Source organism: Pongo abelii, chromosome 6 (genome assembly GCF_028885655.2).
Source record: "Pongo abelii isolate AG06213 chromosome 6, NHGRI_mPonAbe1-v2.0_pri, whole genome shotgun sequence".
In the NCBI taxonomy this organism is placed as follows: domain Eukaryota; kingdom Metazoa; phylum Chordata; class Mammalia; order Primates; family Hominidae; genus Pongo; species Pongo abelii.
Window position 1 is genome coordinate 73,433,941 of NC_071991.2, and position 18,453 is coordinate 73,452,393.

General features: G+C 37.2%; 1 protein-coding gene across 1 annotated transcript in view; it reads left to right on the forward strand.

Moving 5' to 3' along the window:
• Positions 1 to 252: 252 nt before the first annotated feature.
• THSD7A (thrombospondin type 1 domain containing 7A) overlaps positions 253 to 18,453 on the forward strand; it is a 481,161-nt gene continuing 462,960 nt past the window's right edge. Inside the window, exon 1 of the mRNA XM_002818197.5 lies at positions 253 to 1,197. Coding sequence (XP_002818243.3) covers positions 1,020 to 1,197 — 178 coding nt within the window. The 5' untranslated portion in view covers positions 253 to 1,019. The remainder of the gene's footprint in view (positions 1,198 to 18,453) is intronic.

Consider the following 18,453-nt stretch of genomic DNA (forward strand, 5'->3'; position numbering starts at 1 on the left):
AGTAGATAAAGGGACGGAACTCTATACCTGAAATATAATTTTAATTTTAAGGGCTTTTTTGTACAATTGTATTTATGTAATTAGGTAGCATTGGAAATACTCATTAATACTAATTCAGTTTTAAAGGCTATTAAAAGACAATTTAATTTGTCACAGAGCATCAATATTGCTCATATTTTTATTGATAATAGATTAAGTTAAAAACAACATTTAAAGAAGTGTTTAAGTGCATTTTGACAAGTAAACATTTCTGCTCTCGTGTTTTCACACCTGATCTCAAATACCGCTCCCCACACAAAGTAATTCAGAAGCCATGGCTTAAAAATAGATAATAAACACTGATGCTTTGTGTAAATACGTACTACGAATAGCATGCCACTAGATCTAGCATTTGACTCCTTGGATGACAGTGAATATCAATGCCTGTTATTTGTCATTCTGAAATCTGCCGGGTGATGATGATTCTTTTTATTGGTACATCCTTCCAAACATATTTCATCGCACCATGTGCACAGGAGTTCTTTAGGCGGGTATGTCAGAGCTGGGTGTCGCCTGGCTGGCCCCTCTCCCCTTTGCTCGCCCCCTTTCTCGCCCTCGCGCTCTCGCCTCCCTCTGCCTCCAGCCCCCTCTTGCTCCTTTGGGCTCACGCCCCCCTCCTCCCCCTCCAGCTGGCGGGGGCTGCGCTGCCTCCCAGACCTAGCAGACCTGCTCAGTCAGCTGGGGCCCCCTGAGGACAGTTGCCTCCGGAGCCGCCGGGACCTGCCATTCTGCGAGGAATGGCAGCGGCAGCAGCATCCCCGCCAGAGGCGGCGGCGGCGGCGGCGGCAGCGGCCACGGCCACCACCGCGGACGCTATTGTTCCCTGGTGTTAGACGCGCTCTCCCTCCTTCTCATCTGAAGCGAACAATAGCAGGAAAGAGCTTTGCTTTCTGTACTCTTTGAAGAGACGTTCCAAGAGCGGAGAAAAATTTCCTGCCGAGCGTGCTACGGCTCTGGACCCTGGAGTGGCTGCAGGCGGCATGGGGCTGCAAGCCAGGCGCTGGGCGTCCGGGAGCCGGGGCGCTGCGGGGCCGCGCCGGGGCGTCCTGCAGCTGCTGCCGCTGCCGCTGCTCCTGCTGCTGCTGCTGCGCCCGGGCGCCGGCAGGGCTGCCGCGCAGGGCGAGGCGGAGGCGCCCACCCTCTATCTGTGGAAGACTGGTAAGTGGGACGGAGTTACCCTTTCCCCATCTTCACATCTGGGGCCACATTAAGGAGCTGGTGGGCTTCTGTAGGGACCCCGGTGCTTTTGGATGGCTCGGTTATGCTGGTATCCTAAGGTAAAAAGTATGATTTCTTAGGAAACAAATAGGTCATGTCCGATGCAATTAGGAAAGAAAAGCATAACAACTAAGAGGCAACAGTGAGTAGCTGGAATATTTCTCTCGCAGCTCTGTAATGAGGGCAACGCGCACTTCCATAATGAAGTGCATTATCTTTAACCCCTGGATTTTCATTCTACTCGGAGTTTCTCAAACAGATTTCTAGCAAAGAAAAAGCAAAGAGTTTAGTCTCAGTCTTTGTTCTTTCGGCAAGCAATATGCTCACTGTCATGACATTTGTGGATATAGAGTTGAATTTGTTAACTTTAGCTTTGTGATATGTGGGACACCTCAGAAACAAGCCAAGTGAGGGCGGTTCCAACAATTAAAGACAAATGGGGCTCCAGTGAGCCTTCAGGAAAGACTGAAAACTCAATTATTAACTAGCGAATCGGAGGATTTTTAAAGTGTACAACTTTTAGGATGTCTGGGTTCAAACTTTCTCTTCCTTCCTTGAGAATTATTTTGCTTTGTTTTTCAACCACCCAACACAAGCAGCTACTAACCGCCCATCAGTACCCCCTGGCAAAGTGCTTGGAGGTTCTGGCGGGGGCCGTGACAGGCAGGAAAACAATACGGAGTGAGGCATTACCAACCCCTTTTCTGCGGGCTCGCTTTCTCTCTGCATTAAAAAAACATTGAGAATTCCTTAGCGGACCTGAAAGAAACTTCACATGTTCATAGGAATAAAATGGAAGAAGATTATTCGTGTTGCTTAGAGCTAGGGGGTAATTCAAGAATAACTTGGTCATGCCAAACATTAAGAGAATGTTGTAGTTAAAAGGGAAAGTATGTATTCGTCATGGGGTTGCAAACAAGTTTCAGGGAGTGGGTGTCTTTTCCTGCTTCAGCCCATCTCTGCACCACTGCTGAAGAGACAGCTCAATCTACTCTACAATAGCATCACTATCAATATCTGGAATTTTTAAAGAAGTTGCAGCTATCTAGAAATTAGTGAGGAGATTAAACAGAAATTTATTTAAAGTCAAAGTACACAATTTGTTTTAGAATATTACATGAAACATATACACATTTTAAAAAGCAAGATTATTCTTGCTAACATCTTAAGTTTGAAGATCAGTTGAGTAATGAATTCAAATGAAATAAAATTAATTTATTTCAATTTGAAACAAAGATTTGAAGATCTCTAATTTAGCCTAAGCTAAGATTTTACTTGTTAAAAGCACATTCATAATGACAAACATTAATCAAATTATAATTTACCATTAAATGGTACCATATGGATGCTTGGGGAGAGCTTCTTAGGTAAGTCAGTATAGGATAAAATAGTAATTGCCTAGTTGAAATTTATACTAGCAAAATAACAAGAGCCAAGCAATAATTCAGATGGGAAAGAGCCCAGCCAACATTCACTGTACAGTATCTGAGGTGTCAATATATGTCATCATAAATGTCATGGTAGGAACACAAGCCAATAAACAGCTTAAAATAGTGGGAAGCTCTCAGAAACAATGATATGGAGACCTTGATTCCAGTGCCAGTCCTAGCTCTTGCTAGCTATAGGAATTTTGGCAGTTCACTTAACTTTTGACCCTTAGTTTTCTCAACTGCATGTAAATGTGATGACACCTTCTGCCTATCTGCAGTGTGTGAAAATCACATGAGTTATGAGAAAGTGATTGGTAAACTTCAAAGCTGTATGCAAATGTAAGCTAGTATGATGAGGATGTTAAAGATATTTCTTGAATGGTGATCCTTGGTTTGGTTAAAAAAAAATAGTTCATTCAATTGGAAAGCAAAGTAATGACTTCATTATTTTTTTTACCAAAGGGAAAGGAGACTTTAATATATCTGTAAAGGAGCTGAACGTAGTTCTCAAAAGAACTAGAGAATATTTAAAGAAAAAAGATACACCATAAATGAAAATTTAGAAGTTACAGAATCACTATGTGTGTATCACTTGATGAAAATAAAGAGGCAAGAAGGGAATTGGAAGAGAAAAGAGGTGAGATACTCCAGAATATCTATTCCAATAGGGTAAGCTTGGTCTTGGTACAGAGGATTATAGAGAATCATATTAATGGTGAGATTATTGAATTAAAATGATGTAGTGAAAGTTGTTACACTGGATGAAGATCTGGAACAGGAACTCAAACTGTGGATGTTACTAACATGCTGTAGAACTTTGGTAAAAAGTCATTAATGACTTTGGTTCTTGGTTTCCTATTTTGTAATACTCATTAAATAGATAAAATGATATCTAAGGGCCTTTTTAACCCCTAAAGTGCTTCATATATATGAATGCATATGTCAGATACATATATTATAAATACACACATAAATACATATATACAACAAATAAGGGTACATAAAGTTGACCCTTGAACAATGCACAGATTAGGGGTCCTGACCTACATGCACAGTGGAAAATTTATGTATAACTTTTGACTTCTCCAAAACTTAACTACTAATAGCCAACTACTGATCAGAAGCCTTACAGATAACATGAACAGTCAATTAATACATATTTTATATGTTATATGTATTATATACTATATTCTTACAATAAAGTAAGCTAGAGACAAGGAAATGACAGTTGGAAAATCATGAAGAGACAGTATATTTGCTATTCATTAAATGAAACTGGATCATCATAAAGGTCTTTATCTTCGTTGTCTTCACATTGAATAGGCTGAGGAGGAAGAGGAAGATAGATAAGGGGTTGGTTTTGTTGTTTGAGGAGTGGCAGAGGTGGAAGAAAATCTGCATGTAAGTTGAACTGCCCAATTCAAATCATGTTGTTCAAGAGCCAACTGTACACATGTGTGTATACATATAATATATACACGTATAATACTTACTACTTATACATTATATGTAATGTTAAATATCTATCTATCTATATATGCTTTATTAAGTCAACCCACAACAAAGAGTTATTGAGGACCTAAAATATGTAACCACTGTGGTAAAAGCTGAATGGGATACTGCCATCCCTGCCATTGAGAAACTCACAATTAACTTTTAAAAAAAAAATTCTTATTCAACTGATTACAGGCTTTAGGAGAAACTCACAATTAAACAACACTATAAGTACACAATTACAACATGGCATACCATACACATGAGCAGAACATTGTAAGAACAAAGAGGTTATTTGGCTGATAAAGGAGGTGTGAAGGGTCTCAAAGATAATTTAATATATGATCTGGGTCTTGAAGGATGAGTTGGGTTTTGACTGAGGAAGGAGTAGAAGGCCATTCTAAGCAGAGAGAAGAAAAAAAAATAAAAATGAAAAGGCGCAGCAGCTTTCCTAGATCTTGAAAGTCCCAGTAGTACACAGCACCTCAAGCCCAGGATGTTGGATAGCAATGAAAAGATTTCATGCCAATCCAGTGAGTTAGTACCAGATTATCAATAAACTTTCAAACAATGGTAAGATATTGGACTTTAACTTATAAGTAGGTGGTAGCCACTGTAAACTTTGAGCAGAAGGGTGATATTTTGTTTGTCTAGAATGAAGAGAGATGAGTTTAGAAGCTGGAAGGCCAGTGACGTGAGTCGTTGACTGAGAGACCAAGGGAAACAGAACTCCGACAATAGAAGTTATAGTGAAGAGTGAGTAGAAGAGGGCTTAAGGTCACACTGAAGCAATGTTAGCTTAGATTTAGGGTGCAGGAGATACAGTGCCTTTCAAGGAAAGTAGGAAAATGCCATCAAGGTTTTCATCATGCCTGTAGCCAGTAATGGAGGTACAGGATATGAAAAAAGGAAGAACAGATTTCTTAGTGTTGTGAAGAAGAATATCAATTTAATTCAGATATACTGAGCTTGAGGTAGCAATGACATATTTAGACTAATATATCTCATGGGAAAATTAGTGAATGGGTGATTCAGTTTAGGAGAAGAAGTTAGGCTGAAGGTGTAAGCATGGAACTCAATAAATGTATATTTCAAGACACGGGAGTGGGAGGGATCATCAAAGCAAAGAAAATATTGAAAAGAAGAGCCGGGATATTTCACAGAGACTATTGAGATATAAAGGGCCACAGTGGGAGAAGATCTAGAGAAACAGGCTAAGAAACTATGGCCAGAAAAGGTACAAGGCAAATGACAAGATACACTAGATGAAGACGGTATTTTATAAAGGAGATTGTGGCAAAAAGTATTTAAAAAATTTAGAAAGGCTAGGAAAGGGATTCTAAAATATTTTACAAAATATCAAGTATGAGGACTTGGTAAGATAATTCACAGTGTTTTGGGAAACGACATTTTAGGTATAGAGGTAGAGATATAAACTTGATTGAATAAAAAACAAGATGGTAGAAAAGATACAGTATCAATAAAGTTGAATAACTGAGTGGTATGTAAGTCTCTACTACAATGTTGTTGTTTTATAAGGAGGAAAAGCCCAGAATTTCAGATATTAAAAATTATTTATTAAAATATAAAAGTGTGTTGGGCATGGTGGCTCATACCTATAATCCCACAGCTTTTTAGAGGCCAAGGTGGAAGGGTTGCTTGAACCTGGGAGTTCAAGTTTACAGTCAACCATGATTACACCATTGTACTCCAGCCTGGGCGACAGAGCAAGATCCAGTCTCTAAAGATTAATTAAATAAATAAAATATAAAAGTTAAAATTTTCAGCACTTTTGTATCACAGTCATTTCAAAGTTAACTTATCTTTGTGTGAATAATTGGGAAACATATTTCATACACACAAGAGGCATAGCATTTATATTACTGAAAGATGAATAAGTACTGTTACTAATAAGTGTTAATGATATTTGCATTTTTTTTTTTTTTTTTTTGAGACCGAGGCTCACTCTTTTGCCCAGGCTGGAGTGCAGTGGCATGATCTTGGCTCGCTGCAATCATTGCCGCCTGGATTCAAGCGATTCTCCTGCATCAGCCTCCCGAGTAGCTAGGATTACAGGCGCCCGCCACCATATCCAGCTAATTTTTGTATTTTTAGTGCAGACTGGGTTTCACCATGTTGACCAGGCTGGTCTCGAACTTCTGACTTCAGGTGGTCCACCCGCCTTGGCCTCCCAAAGTTCTGGGATTACAGAGACATTTGCACTTTTTATTTTTCTAGCATATGAGATTGTTTCTGTAATAATTATGGTTAGTTATATTCACTTGGCAATTCCAAATTAAGAGTGTCAATGAATTGAGCAAAATGCGACTGACTTAGCATTAATCAGACAAAGAATGTTGAATACATAAACTTTTATCAACTTCCGTCATAGATATATTTTCAAAAATAATGAAGTAATTGAATTTATTTTTATGATGATGAAGTTACACTGCAACCCAAGAAACATGTACATAATAGCTATTATTTAGAATTGAGGTGATAGGGTATTTACAGGTATGCGTTTTCTCTCAAGGAGAATACTCACATTAAACACTTTTGAACTGGATTCATCTACTGCAGGACATTACTATTACTGATAGTCACTGTGTCCTTTACACAGTAATTGCATTAAAATTATGCCTTTGTTCTTCAACTTTAATAAAAACAATGTTATCTTTTTTTACTTTTGTGTACTTATGCTAATAGTACTTATTACTCTGCATATAAAATATTCTCCAATGTATGTGGAAATATATCTATTTTAATTCTACCAATCTTTAAGTACAAAGGAGAGAGGGATATCATTCCAGGTAGTCATCAAATGAGGTGGCATTATCCCAATACAAGTGTTTTAAACGTCAATTGTTCTTACAATTTACTTTTATTCAGAATGTCACATCGTTTTCTCATTTCAAGAATGAGAAGGATGGAATAGGGTAGACAGAGCATGAGTGTCTACGTTAATCAATCTGGGGCAACATGGATGGAAAATATTCTATTCATGTTATCTACAAAGTTATTTTATCTCTCTGAATCTTTTTCTTTCATCTCCAATATGGATTAAAGGGATGCATTCTATAGGGGTTTTCTGAGGTTTAAATGTGGTAATGCAGGTAACGTACTAGGAGAGTGCCTGACACACATTAAAAGTTCAGTAAATGACAGTTTTTATTATTGCTATTGTTCTGTCAGATGGTACAAAAACTATTTAAGTTTATGACCTGGAGCAAGCCCAATAATGTGCATTAGCCTTCTCTTAAGCATCTTTTCTTTTCCAGTAAATGCACTAGAAAATACAAATTGATACAGTTAACCAGACTAGTAGATACTCCAAGTTATAAGGGGGACACCATTATGGAATGGAAAGAACACGGACTTTGAGATCAGACAAACCGCTGTTTACATCTTACCTCTACCTGACTGGCTAAGTTAGATCAATTCTCTGGCTCTGTTTTTCACCTTAGAACAATGACACAAGTTCTGAAGTAAGAAGGCAAGGCATTTATGAAGTTTTTCAACAGGTAATAAATAGAAAGTATGTACTACCGTGACCTAAATGCTGCAAACATTCAAAAACTGTTAGTTCTCTTGCCATTCTTTACCAGTTATTCCCCTAAAAATGACATAACTTGCAGAAATGTTACTGGTCTAACATACTTATTTGTTTTCTCCAACTAAAGAACAGCATGAAAGACAAAAAAAGCAAGTATAGGAAGAAATTATTTTATTATAGACATATTTTTTATTAGTTTGGCACTTATGTGTAGACAGTGCTTACCAAAGACTATAAAAATGTTTTGAGCACCAAATTTAGGGTTAATTATGTAAATAGAACTTTTTATACTTCATTGTATTATTGTGTCTCAGGGAATTTCTCAAAAATTTGATATTTTACATTCTTGAAATTAACATTGTCACCTATCACTTCTAAATTAAATGCTGTCACAGGATAGTTGCTTGTATTTTATACATTGCTTTGTTTTTACTTGGTAAGTGATCATTTAAATACATTTTAAAAACCACTGCAGTTTGTGTCTTGTCTTTTTTTCTTTTGTAATTTATATAGCACCATCAGTGCTCAGAATTCATTAAAAGTGTATTGGTTGGTTGGATCAAAAAGTCAAATTCTCAGGGAATTGTATGAGGCTTTAACTGTTTCAGTGAAACTGGAGTTACTTAGGTCACTCCTTCTAAAAATTATACACAACTATCTGGTTTGTAAAATGATGGCATCCCTCAGTCATAGCTGAGATTAAGAGTACAATAGGATGGCACGTAATCTAGATTTTCTTCTGCCCGTTATTACTGTATAGAAGACTGGCCTGATGGTGGGAGGAAGAGATTCTGAGTAGGTTATTGGTGAAGTATGATTGTAGTTTGGGTCCTTTTAGGAGGAATACAAGTTTCTTGACCTCTGATATGAGTTAGAATGAGAATACTGGATAGTAGGGTTTCTTTGTGAAGAGAGTATTGGAAGTCCTTCAGTGTAGTGAATGTATAGGACAGGATCCCTTAGAATTAATATAAAGGCACATTAGACTGGCCCTTAATGAAGGAGGCACTGAGCATGTGGTGCTTGAGAAAATATATCTTTCCTAATACAAGAGACAGTGCAGACTGTGAAGTAGAGGTGCCAGTGAGTCATAAGGTAGATATATTTTCTAATTTTTTTCCTCAGAACTTTACATTGATAGTTTAAAATGCATTCAAGTGACGACAGCATTAAATGTTGTCACAGTAGAATTGTTTCTGTTTTGTGCATTGTTTCATTTTTACTTCATAGGTGATCGTTTAAATTATTTTTAAAAAACACTACTGTTTATATCTCGTCTGTCTTTCTTGGTGTACATCGCACAGTTAGTTCTCAGAATTCATTGGTTACTTAGATCAAAAAATCAAACACCCAGGTGGTTTCCATGCATGTAGTTCCTATGTACCCAAACAGTAAAAAAGTTTATATTAATGGGAAGTGATAAAACAATTAAAAGCATTCATATATACCAATAATGATCTAGCTGAGAAAGAAATCGAGAAAATAATCCAATTTACAATAGCTGCAAAAATAAAATACTTGTAAATGAATTTAACTAAAGACATGTATAATCTCTTCAAGGAAAACTACAAAACACTGATGAAAGAAATTGTCAATGACACAAACAAATGGAAAAACATCCCATGCTCATGAATGAGAAGAATTAATATTGTTGCAATGACCGTTCTGCCCAAAGAAATCTACAGATTCAATGCAATCTCTATCAAAATACCAATGCCATGTTTCACAGAATTAGAAAAAAGAATCCTAAAATTCATATGGAGCCATAAAAAAGAATTCAAATAGCCAAAGCAATCCTAAGCAAAAAGAACAAACCTGGAGAGATCACATTACCCAATTTCAAATTATATTATGAGGCTATAGTAACCAAAACAGCACAGTGCTAGTATAAAAATAGATGCATAGATCAATGGAATAGAATGGATTACACAGAAATAAGGTCACATATTTTAAACCAACTGATCTTTGACAAAGCCAACAAGAACATACATTGGAGAAAGAACTCTTCTTTCAATAAATGGTACTGGGAAAATTGAATTTCCATATGCAGAAGAATGAAACTAGACCCCTATCTCTCATTACATTCAAAAATCTACCCAAGAGGGATTAACATCTTAAGCATAAGACCCCTAACTATAAGAATACTAGAAGAAAACCTATGGAAAACTCTTCTGGACATCGGTCTAGGCAATCAGTTTATGACTGAGACCTCAAAGTCACAGGTAACAAAAACTAAAGTAGACAAATGAAACTTGATTAAACTAAAAACCTTCTGCACACCAAAAGAAATAATCAACAGAGTGAACAGACAACCTGCAGAATGGGAGAAAATATTTGCTAACTATTCATCCATCAGGAGACTAATATCTAGAGTATACTAGATATTGGAATATACTGTTTATGAGAATATACTGGAAGAACTTGAATAACTCAGTTTTTAAAAATCCCATTAAAAAGTGGGCAATGGACATGAATAGACATTTTTAAAAGAAGACATACAAATGATTAACAGGTATATGGAAAAGTGCTCGATATCCACTACATGATTGGTGGGAATGTAAATTATTACAACCTCTATGGAAAACACTATGGAAATTTCCCAAAGAGCTAAAAATAGAACTGCCATTCAATCCATCAATCCAACTGCTGGGTATCTACCCAAAGGAAAAAAAAATCAATATATCAAAAGACACCTATACTCATGTTAATCATAGTACTATTCACAATAGCAAAGATGTGGAATCAACCTAAGTGTCCGTCAACAGAAGAATGGACAATGAAAACGTGTGGTGTATATGTACACGATATAATACTATTCAGCCATAAAAAGAATAAAATTATGTGTTTGGCAGCAATGTGGGTAGAACTAGAGGTCTTTAACTTAAGTGAAACCAGCTAGGCACAGAAAGTCAAATATCACATGTTCTGATTCATAAGTGGTGGTAAAAAAATTTGTACACATAGATGTAGACAATGGAATGATAGACAAAGGAGATTTGGGAAGTTTAGGAGGTGAGAAGAGGATGGATGATGAGAAATTACCTAATGGGTGCAATGTGCGTTATTTGGATGTTGGATATCCTAAAAGTCCTAACTTGATCACTATGCAACCTATGTATGTAACAAAATTGCACATATACTCTATAAATTTGTACAAAAAAAATAGCATATTGGGAAAGGGTGAGGGAAACTAGGTAATACTTGGAGCAATGATACCAAAAAGTAACCTATCTATCTATTGTTTCTGATGCATAATTGGACCTAGCCAAAAAGATGCCATTGCATCCTCCAGAAAAGCTGTTGAGCTAGTTGTTATTTTACAGTTTAGTATGTGAAATCATAACCTTTGGGGTATTGTTTCTATTATGCCCATATTATTATATCAAAGTTATGCTATGGGAAAAGAAATGAAATAAGGGCAGATGGAGAAAAAGCACAAATGTGTTCCCTTATATGAACAATAATTTTCAAATGACACATGCAGTAGGGTAATTTTGTAGGAGGTTCCAAGTCACAGGGGACGTCAGAGAGAGATGGTCCACATAGAAGGAGTCACATTAGTAAATTCAGGAAAAGCTATGTAAGACTGATAAAACTTGGGGAAAAAGTGAGATATTTTAAGAGAGAAAAACAGCACAGAGAAAAGAGAAAACAAACAAATTACCTGCATTCTTTTAAAATTTTTTTTTCTTTTGAGGTGAACACTTCAAAGTTTATTTACATGTTCTGTTTTCTCTTTTAAGAATCCAAGTTTCCCAAATTAAATGTTTCTAATGTTACTAAATATGCCTAAAAAAATAAAAGAAAAAAAAGGGCTTTTAAAATCAGGGCAAGGGAGAAGAGATAAAAAGTCATCAAATTAGTCCTCTTAGCTCCAAATGAAATGAAATTAAGAACAAAACTGTTGGTTTCCAATAGGAGTTTCGTTCCATTTTTCCAGCACATACAGTCAGCTCAGTCTCAGCGTAGACCCTCAGAACTGTTAGCCCAACATATGGTGACCATTGTTCACCGTGTTAAAGAGCATCACTTTGGGTCCTCAGGAATGACATTACATAAACACTTTACTAAATACCTAAAGAGAGGAACTGAGCAAGAGGCAGCCAAAAACAAAATACAGGAGAATAGACATTTCCCGCAGTACTTTCATAAAACACGGTTTGGCTCATGATGAAATGAAAAGTCCCAGAAAACCTGGCTACAAGGCTGAGGGAAAATACAAAGATGATCCTGTTGATCTCCGCCTTGATATTGAACGTCATAAAAAACATAAGGAGAGAGATCTTCAACGAGGTAAATCTTGAGAATCAGTGAATTCCCGAGACTCCAGCCACTCGAGGGAAAGGTCAGCTGAGAAAACAGAAAACTTATAAAGGATCAAAGAAGCAGAAGCAGCACCGGAGAGTGAGAGGCACGTCCAGATCCTCCTCCTCTTCCTCCCGGTCATCTCACTCCTACAAAGCAGAAGAGTACACTGAAGAGACAGAGAAAAGAGAGGAGAGCACCACGGGCTTTGAGACATCAAGACTGGGGACCAAAGTCTTTGTGGGTCCAAGTGAAAGAGGAGGTGGCAGAGCTTGAGGAAGCTTTCAATTTCAAGCCAGAGGAAGAGGCCAGGACAGAGGCAACTACTCTGGGAACAATAACAACAGTAACAACGATTTTCAAAAAAGAAACCGGGAAGAGGAGTGGGACCTAGAGTACACACCCAAAAGCAAGAAGTATTACTTGCATGATGACCTCCCGGTCAGGGCCGGTTCATGTTCTGGAAATCAAGCACCAGCCCCAAGTGGGCCCATGACAAGTTCAGTGGGGAGGAAGGGGAGATTGAAGACGACGAGAGTGGGACAGAGAACAGAGAAGAGAAGGACAACTTACAGCCCACAACCGAGTAGGGTCCACTCTTTACGGAATTCCTTGCCCAGGTGAGAGAGGCGCTGGGAAGATGGCTGGCGAGGAGCTAAGCAGAGGAAACTCAAGAAGATTCTGAAAAATCCTACCCCCATCCCCTCACCAGCCATGCAGATTGTACTACCGCGGGAGGCATCCCTGGTGCTGCCTGCCACTGGACAGAGGAGGCTGGCGGTGGAGCCCGGGGGTCAGGCCCAGCTCTTGAGCGGAACACAATGCATTGGGCTTTAGCTGTTTTTCTCATTTGTTACTGGTGTGTGGGGTGGGGGCAGGGGTAGGGTGGGAGAGCGATGCTTGGATTAAAATGATTTTATTTTTAATAGACTTTTTGGTGCAGTGTTAGACTTACAGAAAATTAATCAAAAAGTACAGAGTTGCCTTATGTTCGCATTCTCCCACTATTTTCCTCTACTATGAGAATCTTGCACTAGTGTGGTACATTTGTTACGATTGATGAACCAATATTACTACATTATTATTAACCAAAGTCCATGGTTTACATTAGGATTCACTCTTTGGATTGCACATTCTAAGGATTTTTAACAGATATGTAGAGATATTTATCCACCATTACCATATTATATAGAATAGGTTACTACCCTGAAAATTCCCTGTGCTCCTTCTATTTCTCCCTTCCTCCTCCCAAATCCCTAGCAAAGACATATCTTTTTACTGTCTCCATATTTGTGCTTTTTGGAGAATGTTATATAGTTGGAATCATACCGTATGTAGCCTTTTCATTTGGGCATCTTTCACTAGCAGTAAGTGTTTAAGTTTTCTATATGCCTTTTCATGGCTTGACAGCTCATTTCTTTTGAGCGCTGAACAATATTCCATCCTTTGGCTATACTACAGTTTGTTTATTCACTTACCTATTTAAAGGCATCTTGGTTGCTTCCAAGTTTGGGCAGTTATGAATATTCATGTGCATATTTTTGTGTGGATGTAAGTTTTTAGTTCATTTGCGTAAATACCAAGGAGCACGCTGCTGGATCATATGGCAAGAATATATTTAGCTTTATAAGAAACTGCCAAACTGCCTTCCAAAGTGGCTGTACCATTTTGCATTTCCACCAGCAGTGAATGAGAGTTCCTATTTCTCCACTCCTCACCAACTTTTGGAGCTTTTAGTATTTTTTATTTTAGCCATTCTAATGGATGCATATCTTGTTTCAATTTGCAGTTCCCTACTAACATGATGTTTCATCTGCTTGTCATCTTTTCATCTGCTTGTCATCTGCAGATATTCTTTGGTGATAGATCCGCATTCTTTTAATTGTAGGAGTAATAGTTGCAAGGTAGGTAGGTAACTCTTAGCTGGCGGAGTTCAAAGTCTCAGTCCAGAGTGTACTGCACATATTCCACTTTTTATTGTTCTGATAGAATGACACATACTGAAGATAATTGTTCAATAATGAAAAAAAAGCCACATGGGAATTCAGTAAGGAATAAATGTAGATGGTCCTACACTTTATTCCCCCTTGAGAGGAATACCTTGGGAGTGATGAATGATATTCTGAAGTAGAAGGAAATAGGCAAATATAATAAAGATTAAGTTAAGCCTGCAAGCTGGTGAGATTTTCAAGTGTAATACATACCTCCTGTATCCCTAGCGGACTCTGGTATGGTTAATAAATCATGTAGCTGCATATCTACTTTTCCTTGCTTTGCACTGAGGAAGCCATTGTCTGGGAAAAAGTGGGAGATGCAATATTTTTCTGAACTTCTGGGAAACAGTGAAGGTCCACTGTGCTGAAGCCCTAGTAAGTTGACCTGGAAACCAAGTTGTTAAGTCAGCCTGCTACTTAGGTTGTTCCCATGACCTTCCCATTGACACAAATTGTTGAGTGCCCTCAGAAAGGAGATAGGTAAACAATGACCCAGAAGTGGATAGTTGGTGTGTGTAAGAATAGAAATATAGTACACTATTAACAGCCTAACCTAGAATAATACTGCTTGAGGGAAAATTAAATTTCCCAAGCAAATGTATTGGACACAGACATTGATCATGTAGCTGAAATAGGTTAACTTATGGTATGTGGCCAATAAGGGCTTTCTAATTGTTCTGTGTAGTCTGTATAAAATATTTTCCCTTGGGGTATGATAGCACTAGCAAATAACAGGACATCTGAGTATTGTAGATGGATGTGTTTGTAGGTATGTTCTCTATTGTACCAGAGAAGAAGTGGTATCAGAACACAAATAGTGACTATTTGATTTGCACTATATAAAAGTTATTTTTATATTCTCTACAAAAATCAGAGTGTGACTCTAAATGTTACAGAGTTCCACTGTATTCAGGGATTTCCAGATTAGTTGCAAAGAATTGAATGCATAGCTTGGAATGAAAGAAGCACCTAATCAATAACTAGTTAAATAAATATATGTTTGTGTGCATTTGCCTGTGTGTGTGTGTATGTAGTCAGTAAAAAGATGTTTAAGAACAGACTTCTGAGCCAGAAGTACATGAATTTTGACCTAATTTTATTTATTAGGAATATGATTTCTAATCTCTCTGTCTTTTATTTTGTAGCTATACCATGTGATATGATATTAGTAACTACCTCTACAGATTATTTAAAGATAGCTTGAGATAAACCTATGGTGTACTTAGATGGTGCCTGGCACAAGTCACTGCTCAGTAAATGTTATCCCTTACTTGGCTATAATCCTGGTATGAACTGCTCACTGGTACAGATTTTGTCTCCTGAATCTGTCTGTGTCCCTTCCTTTTTTACTTTGATTCCTCTTCCTCCTTGGATCTGCATATGAATGTCAAGCTTCTCTGAATCTGACATTGCTCTGTTCTCTACCTGTGGTCAGAGTCAACAGTGTAATTACAAAGCTCAGCCTTACTGTAAGGTTGTTTAAAGTATAGTTTTTAAATGCAGAGACATTCTGCCTCAGTGTTTTGTTTTTACTTGTGATTGTACATATCTTAGCCATGTAGGCAATGCTGGAGGTTGGAGTCTCTTAAGTGGGACTGTGGGTTCCAAAGTTCCTTTGCTTGGAAAACCTGAGATTATTCTTGGCAAGACTTTCCTGCTCGGTGATGCTGTGAATGAAAGGATGTTGGAAGTGGACTTCCTTTCTTAAACTCCTCTCCTAAAATGCATTATGTGTGTCTGTGTGATATATGAATATCCTACTTTCACACGTCAATATACGTGGCTCAAAATCTTCTGAAGGAAATGAAAATGTTGTCTCCCAGCTTGAAAGAGAGACAGCTATTCAACTATTTCATGGCCATTACAACCCATTTATTTGTACATTCTTTAAAATTTGTGTAGCACTTGTAAACTTGTGACAGAATCACAATAATAATTTGATGCATCATTATAAGCATAATCACACATGTATACATGTCTGCATATCTAGATGCATGAATATATATATAGGCACATGCAAATAATGCAATAATATATGGCTTAATTATCACGCAAGACTTCATAATTTTACCTGATATTATGAAAATTATACCTCCTAAAATATGTCTTTATGTGGTATTTATAGTAGTGACTTTAAAAAATGTGTGCAATTATACACATTTTTTACTAAAATATTATACAAAATTCATATTTTTATTTTACAAAGTTTTGTGCCAAGCTTATGTTCATCAATAACCCACTCATAAAAGCTATTATAAAAGTCCTTGCATTACCTTCCACTAAGTTATGCTTTTATTTTAAGACCCTTTTTATGTCTAACCATCTTCCTGTGTTTGCCACTCTGGTGCCTGTACAATGTTTTCAAACTGCAATGCTTGCACAAATTTCCAAGAAGTACTTTTCTAGTAGCATCTACCTGCCAGCATATCCATGAACACTATTTCTCTAAAACATTACTTGTAAATAGTTTCCATTGATTATGACATCATTGAGGCAGGAATGGTAACAGACCCAGATGGAATAATGTGGATTACATGTATCTATATAAAAACATATATCACATTGCATAACTATTTCAGGGGACTCCATTCACAGTCTGAATTAAGTGACCTTTTTATTCCCCAGTTTGTGTTAATCAAGTTCAACTGAGGAAAATTGGCAGGCCCTTAGTACCTATTTTATGGCAAGGTCTGTGTGTCAGGTGCAGGGGAACAAACATGAATAACATGGAGTTCTCCATCCTGTGTAAATAAATTAGTTGAGGCTAGTGAACTTATTACAAAAATAGAAACATATATGGATGTAAAATGGAGGAGGGAGTAATTCTCTTGCAAAATGAGACAGGGAAGGAAAACTTTCATAAGACACAAGTTTGAAAGATAAACAGTTTACAAAATGGAGAAAGGCTATAGAGAGACAGAATTCCAGGCAGAGAAGGAACAGTTGTGAAGAAATTAAATGGCATGTTTCCAGGGATAGAAAGAAGTTTGGAGTAACAAAAAGTAGGGAACAATTTGGGGTGAGAAGAAGGGTGGGTATGAGTTTGGAGAAGAAGGGAATGGATGGATGACACAGTCTTTTCATAATAATAAGTTTATTTGCTGTTTTCTGATTCATAGAATCTAGGAGATCAAGTCATTTGGGTTTATAAAATATTGCCAGGAATGAAAGAATATATTCGTAAATGTTAAGCCAGATGTGAATATATGAGTTTTATATGATTGTTCATCTAAATGAACTATTATAATTCTCCTTGCAAACTTTCCAAGAGAAATGCTATCTTAGGTAGTGCTAACTAAATGCAGTAACTTCGATAGTGTAGCATCCTTTCAGGTTTATTAATAAGAATGATGTAATATTTTATTTTTTCTTCTGCAGTTTTGACTAAAGTAATATTAAAATAAGTAAAGCTTAAATATATGTACATATATTTATATGTACAGGTATAGAACTTATCCCTGATGAGTTCCGTGAAAGGGAATACAAATGAGGGGAGTAGATGAGGCATGATATAAAGGCTGGCTATACTGAACTCTTCTCTGCTGTGGACTACCTGGTTAAGAGAAGTAATACCACTCCCTTACCTTGCTGCAGGTCCATCACTTGCAATCAGATAGAGACGAGGTTCAACTAAAAACAAAAAATCTCATAAAGGACAATACTGTTGGCTGAGTGCAACATTTAGTGGGCCAAAATTGGACTATGGGGCATTGATTGACAATCTTTGCCTTTGACAATCATATCAGGTCTTCAAAAACATGAAGCTTAAAAATTGAGGGTACAAAAGATTTTTAAAAGATTCTTTTTTTTTTTTTTTTGAGTTTTAGAGAATGGCTACATGAAAGTATATCTAACAACAAATTCAAATTAAAGTGTCTGAGCAACCATGTTTCCAGCCAACATCAACATTTCTCTATGCACTGTGCTTCATTTGTTCTCATTAGTTCATGGGCCCTGTGGAGAGAGGAGTGATCAGGATTAAGGCATCTGCTGCTCATGAGCTGGCACAGATAATCACAGAAATGCAGCAAAGATCGGAAGATCCAATCACTCTATCAAAGGGCTTCTTTTGAGAGTTTGCTGTGGTGACTGCATACCTCTAATGGGAGAGTCATCAAAATGGATTTGGATTTATGAAATCAAATAATTCATAAGGAGAGCTTTGACTGCTGCTAAGATACATTTCTCTCCCTGTCTCTTACTGCAAGATTTAATGTAATTTCTTTAGTTCTCTTGGCTTGTTTTATAAGAGAACTGGTTTTGAACTGCTTCAGCTGTGCAAGTTCCACAAGAAGAGAATAAATATTATGAAGCAGACAAGGTGGTCCTTCGACCTTGGTTGATCAAGCACTGCAGAATCATGAAAGTCATGATTTCCCGAATCATGATGAAAGTTTTAAGAGCTTTCAAGATCATTCTT